Raw genomic sequence first — 6,000 nt, 5'->3', positions numbered from 1 at the left:
TACCCCAATAGGACGTTTCTTATCTCAAGCAGATATTGTTACAAATAAAAGATAATGGTGGCTGACGTAGACTTGATATTCTGGGCTTGAGGAGAGAGTGAAACTCGTGAGCGCGGCCATAGCGCAACTTAGTTCTCTGCCCTTCGCTGCCCGTGGCATCAGCGGACGTCTATCTCGAGAACACCGGTGTAGACTGCAGTCGGTCCGTGCTTCGTGCGTTTTTGAACGGCACCAAGAAAGGTACACATGGCAAACGTGCGTTTATATTTTCTAGTTTTAACCAACGTTCTAATTAATTGTTCTTATGAGTGTCCTCTTTTTTTTCTTGATTATTTATATTTAAATATTGGAATCTTTTACTTATTCCCAAACGTCTCAATCGAGGCTTGGCCTGTTCAGAACCAAAGGGAGAAGAATATTGAGCCAAACCTTATTTATTATTTAATTATCCTTTAACTGTTACCAACTCTACTAAAACTCTCGAATATCAGGCAAAAGAGTGGGCACGGGAGCAGCGCGACGGCCGCAATGGCTTACAAACCTTGTTTCTTCGTACCTCAGGTCCTACTACCACTCCTGGCTTACTGCGCATCCCGGTATGATGGTTTCGCCTTCGACTTCATCACCATGGATTCGCTGCCGCAAGTTCCAGTCGGCGATTCCCGCCGACATGATGACGTAAAGCAGGCCACCTGGATCTACGATTCGCCTCGCTTCATCAAAGAAAACCCATCAACATCGACGACGCCCGCAGCGCCAGATGTAAAAGGCTGGCAGTTCAGTGAATTCTCCAGTGGGCACGGGAGCAGCGCGACGGCCGCAATGGCTTACAAACCTTGTTTCTTCGTACCTCAGGTCCTACTACCACTCCTGGCTTACTGCGCGTCCCGGTATAATGGTTTCGCCTTCGACTTCATCACCATGGATTCGCTGCCGCAAGTTCCAGTCGGCGATTCCCGCCGACATGATGACGTAAAGCAGGCCACCTGGATCTACGATTCGCCTCGCTTCATCAAAGAAAACCCATCGACATCGACGACGCCCGCAGCGCCAGATGTAAAAGGCTGGCAGTTCAGTGAATTCTCCAGTGGGCACGGGAGCAGCGCGACGGCCGCAATGGCTTACAAACCTTGTTTCTTCGTACCTCAGGTGGGTATCCACATTCCTTTGAACCTAAAAAACAAAAACAAACGTTTGCTATTGCTGTTCCCGAGCCCACGGGTGTTTCTTAGTGTGATATTGGAGTACTTGAAAAATTGTCTTCTTTTATTGATGTCGGGTGACGTAGAGTCCAATCCCGGCCCTTTCACACGAACCACGTCGTCACAGTCCACCAAAGGAAAAACTAGCCAGCCCATGGTTAGTATGACAGAAGATAATACTGAGGGAGCGGTTGCACTGACCCAGGCAGAGCAAAACATAGAAATTTTGCGCATGTTGCGCGATCTTCAAAAGCAATCGGCTGAAATAGCAACAGGTAATCAGGAATTAAAACAAAGCATCACTGAAATTAGAAACGGTCAACAAAACATTGAATCTACGCTTACAAATATAGGCGGTAGATTAACAGCTGTCGAAGAGAAGCTAGAGGTGCTAGATAGTGTTGAAGTTGATTTGCGGAATACTTCCAACACGGTAGAAGGTCTTCAAAGACAAAACCAATTATTGCAGACTCGTATTAACGAACTAGAGGACAGGTCACGGCGTGACAATTTGATTTTCCACGGAATTCCTGATATTCAGGAAACATGGCCACAAACAGAAGAAAAGGTATCAAACTTGTTGTCCAACTGGCTTGGTATTCAGCTAGCCTCGGTTGATATCGAACGCGCTCACCGTTTAGGAAAATTTTCCGGCTCAAGGTGCCGCCCCGTAATAATAAAATTTTCTAGTTTTAAAACTAAAGAAAAGGTACTTCAGGCCAAAGCTAAACTGAAAGAACACGACGTGAGTGTAACTGAGGATTTTTCACCCGCGACGCGCGAAGTACGGAGGAAGCTGACCGAATTTGCCAAAACGATGCCTAACAGTCCCTCCTTCCAGCTGAAATACAACAAACTGTCCGTTGATGGAAAATTATACACGTACGACCCTGTCTCCGATAAAATTTGTGAGTCACGACTTCCGATATCACAATCAGCTACTACCGATACACCAACAACTGTGCCCTCGGGACAACACGCTGCGTCATCCAGGCAACGTGATACGTCAGACACGTAGGGGTTACCGAGGGGCTGTGGTTATCGTGCATCCTTATCACAAGTCTCTATTTTATTTACTAATATCAGAAGCGTTGTCAGAAACCGCACCGAAATTTCTTCTGCTATTGATTCTTGCTCTGCCGATATTGTCGTGTTAACAGAGACATGGCTTCACAGTAACATTCGTGAAAATGAAATATTCGATTTGTCCAATCAATTTCATTTCTACAGACGAGATAGGGAAACGAGGCAAGGTGGTGGTGTACTAATAGCGATTAAAAAGGAATTTGAGTCATTCGCACTTCATATTGCGTCATGCTTAGAGATTATATGGGTGTCTGTAAAACTAGCTCATTGTAGAATGGTTGTCGGGGTTTGCTATCGCCCCCCGAATGATTCCTCTAGCTTTGTTACTGAGCTCTATGATGCCATAAACATCGTTATCACACGGTACCCAACATCCCCTGTATTCTTGCTGGGTGATTTTAATTATCCAGGAATCAAATGGTCAACGTCCCCCCCTTCACTAAATTCGTCCTCGTCTGTTTGCCAGGAATTTATTGAGTTATGTTCATACTTTCACTTTACACAGATTATTTCCGAACCAACCAGAGTTACACCGACAAGTGCGAACCTGCTAGATTTGGTATTAACTACTTGTCCCGAGTTATGCTCAGAAGTAACATACATGCCGAAAATAAGTGATCACTCTCTACTAAATTTTTCTGTGACTATTCCTGTAAAAAAGTTTTCTAATAGAACTAAAGTGATACGTAATTATCCTAATGCTGACTTTAACCAAATCAATGATGAACTGTTTTTATTTCTACAAGCGTTTCTGAACGGGTTCGAAGCACGCTCAGTTGAATATAATTGGAAGCTTCTAAAAACGAAGATGACAGAGCTTGCTAACCGTTTTATTCCAGTTCGTGTAATCTGTTATAATCCGCAAGCGCCATGGTATAATTCATTTATCAGGCGCCTTTCCAATCGAAAAAAACGCATGTATAGAAGTGCAAAAACGTCTAGTGACCAACATCGATGGTCTCTATATCGTACCTCGGCTGATGAATATAATTCTGCAGTCAAATCGGCGAAGGAAAATTTTCTAACCAACACATTACCAAATATGTTGCTGAACAATCCAAGAAAATTTTGGAATGTAGTGAACCCGGCTGATAGTTCGCGAATTGTACTAACGAATTTGGACGGTGAACCAATTGATGACAAACAGTGTTCAGATACGCTTAACAACGTGTATTCCAGCGCTTTTTCGTGTGTTGTTTCTGACGTTTTTCCTTCATTTAGTAACCCTGAGTATTTACCCATGTATCCTGTGCAGATTGAGACTGATGGTGTTGCCAAAATTATTGACTCTCTCAAACCTTTCTCCTCCTCTGGTGTTGACTGTATTACTAACATGTTCCTAAAAAACACGAAAGCCTATACCTCTGTCGCCCTCGCTAAAATTTTTCAGCAATCCCTCAATTCTGGTGAGCTCCCGCAGGACTGGAAAATAGGGAGGGTGGTTCCCGTGCACAAATTTGGCGACAAGCACTCACCCTACAACTACAGACCCATATCAATCACTAGCGTTCCTTGCAAAATTCTAGAACACATACTTTTCTCCCATATCGCGAACTATCTGGAATCAAATTCTTTTTTTCACCGCGCACAGCACGGCTTTCGCAAATCTTTTTCGTGCGAGACACAACTGGCTTTATTCACCCATAAGTTGCAATCTATACTCGATAACCGATCATCCGCCGACTGTATATATCTGGATTTCGCGAAAGCATTTGATAAGGTATCTCACCAGCTCCTGCTACTAAAACTAAAAAAATAGGTATTGATATTAACATACTAAAATGGCTTGAATGCTTTCTCACACATCGTCAGCAATTTGTAACCGCGAATGAAGTCAGCTCTCTCCTTCACCCTGTAATATCTGGCGTACCCCAAGGTACTGTACTTGGGCCATTACTTTTCCTTGTCTATATTAACGATCTACCAAACTGTGTATCATCTTCGATTCATCTATTCGCAGATGATTGTGTTCTTTACCGGGAAATAACCTCTATCAATGACGTGCATGCACTTCAATCTGATATTGACGCTATCACTTCTTGGTGCAAAACGTGGCATGTGACACTAAATGTTAACAAGTGCAAATTCATGCGAATCTCTCGTTGTTCCGCTAACTTACCTTCATATCACCTTGATAGTAGTCTACTCGAAACTGTCGAATCATACAAGTATTTAGGCGTCCATATTGCTTCTAATCTTAGCTGGCAAATTCACATCGACTCCATTACTAACAAGGCTAACCGTATGCTTGGGTACCTAAAACGCAACTTTTACTCGGCCCCTACTTCTATTAAATTACTGTTCTACAAAACAATTGTGCGCTCACAACTAGAATATGCTTCAGCGATATGGGATCCTGGCATCGGAACTCTCGTTAATCAGTTGGAAATGATTCAAAATAACTCGGTTCGATTTATATATTCTAACTACCAACGAGCTGCTAGCGTATCCTCCATGAAATCTAACCTAGGTCTTTCTTCCCTAGCGTCACGACGCAAAAACGCACGACTTTGTTTGTTCCATAAAATTTTCCACCACACCACTTTACGCGGTGAACTGTTAACATCACCTTCATACATGTCGTCACGGATGAATCACCCACATAAAGTAGGAGTCATTTCATGCAACACTAATTCCTTTTTTTATTCCTTCATCCCACGCACGTCTAGTGACTGGAACCACCTTCCCTCTCTGATAGCCACTATTACTAATTATGATTTGTTTCAATCTGCCTTAAAAAATATATCTGATTGATTATTTAACTGTATTAGTAGAAGACGTTGTGTTTGCCGGTTTCAGGCTAGTGGACTATATAGTATCAAAGTGTATTAATCATTTGTAACCATTGTTTTTTTTTTATTTTCTTTCGTGTATGCTTTCCCAATTATTATTCCATTTTACTTATTGTATTTGCTGTACCACTCCCCTCTATAATGCTTCATGCCTTGAGGGTATTTATAAATAAAAAAAAAAAAGGGAGAAGAATATTGAGCCAAACCTTATTTATTATTTAATTATCCTTTAACTGTTACCAACTCTACTAAAACTCTCGAATATCAGGCAAAAGTTGCAAGGACGAAGCTTTGCTCTATCTTCGAGGTAAATAGCACTTCGATTGCTTCGCTGAGGAAGCTCAATACAGAGCATAAAACATTCATGAGGCACAATATGGCATTCCTTTCCAGTGCCTCAGTTCAAAAGTTGTTCAGCATAGCAGTCGACATCTTGAGTAAGAAATAACGCAAAATGTCTGACGAGACTTTCGAGAGTCAGCTGTTCTTCAAAATAGTCAAGGTCAATAAATGGAACAGTTGGCAACAATAAGAACTTGAGTAACCTTCTTTCCTTTGTTTCTTAAATGAGAAAAATAATGTTCGAAGTAAGGCCACGAAAGTAACAGATTACTTTTGGGGGTAAGGGTCACTTACTTTTATGGGAGGGTAATTGTAATTGTAATGAATTACAATTTAGCCTTGAGTAATTGTAATTGTAATAAATTACAATTTAGCCTTGAGTAATTGTAAATGTAATTCTTTATTAGTTTTCAGCAACGTGTAAAAGTCTGCTCCTGCTATCTATTTCAGACTGTACACGTATGTGGACGATGCTGACTGGGAAACTGCTTTTAAATGAGCTGACGTCGACTGTGCCGTCACTCGGCTGACATATATTGTAAAGTCTGCATTTCAGCGTTTTATATCGGTAAAGTAAA

At 41.8% G+C, this 6,000-nt stretch overlaps 1 protein-coding gene across 1 annotated transcript in view; it reads left to right on the top strand.

Annotated features, from left to right (window-relative positions):
- Positions 1-627: 627 nt before the first annotated feature.
- Positions 628-6,000, top strand: part of LOC121833174 — a 139,040-nt gene continuing 133,667 nt past the window's right edge. The window contains exon 1 of the mRNA XM_042286289.1: positions 628-1,149. Coding sequence (XP_042142223.1) covers positions 628-1,149 — 522 coding nt within the window. The remainder of the gene's footprint in view (positions 1,150-6,000) is intronic.

Source organism: Ixodes scapularis, unplaced genomic scaffold (genome assembly GCF_016920785.2).
Source record: "Ixodes scapularis isolate PalLabHiFi unplaced genomic scaffold, ASM1692078v2 PGA_scaffold7__128_contigs__length_106722199, whole genome shotgun sequence".
NCBI classification, from domain to species: domain Eukaryota; kingdom Metazoa; phylum Arthropoda; class Arachnida; order Ixodida; family Ixodidae; genus Ixodes; species Ixodes scapularis.
Note: the sequence above shows the minus strand (reverse complement) of the source record. Positions and strands in the feature narration are given on the sequence as shown.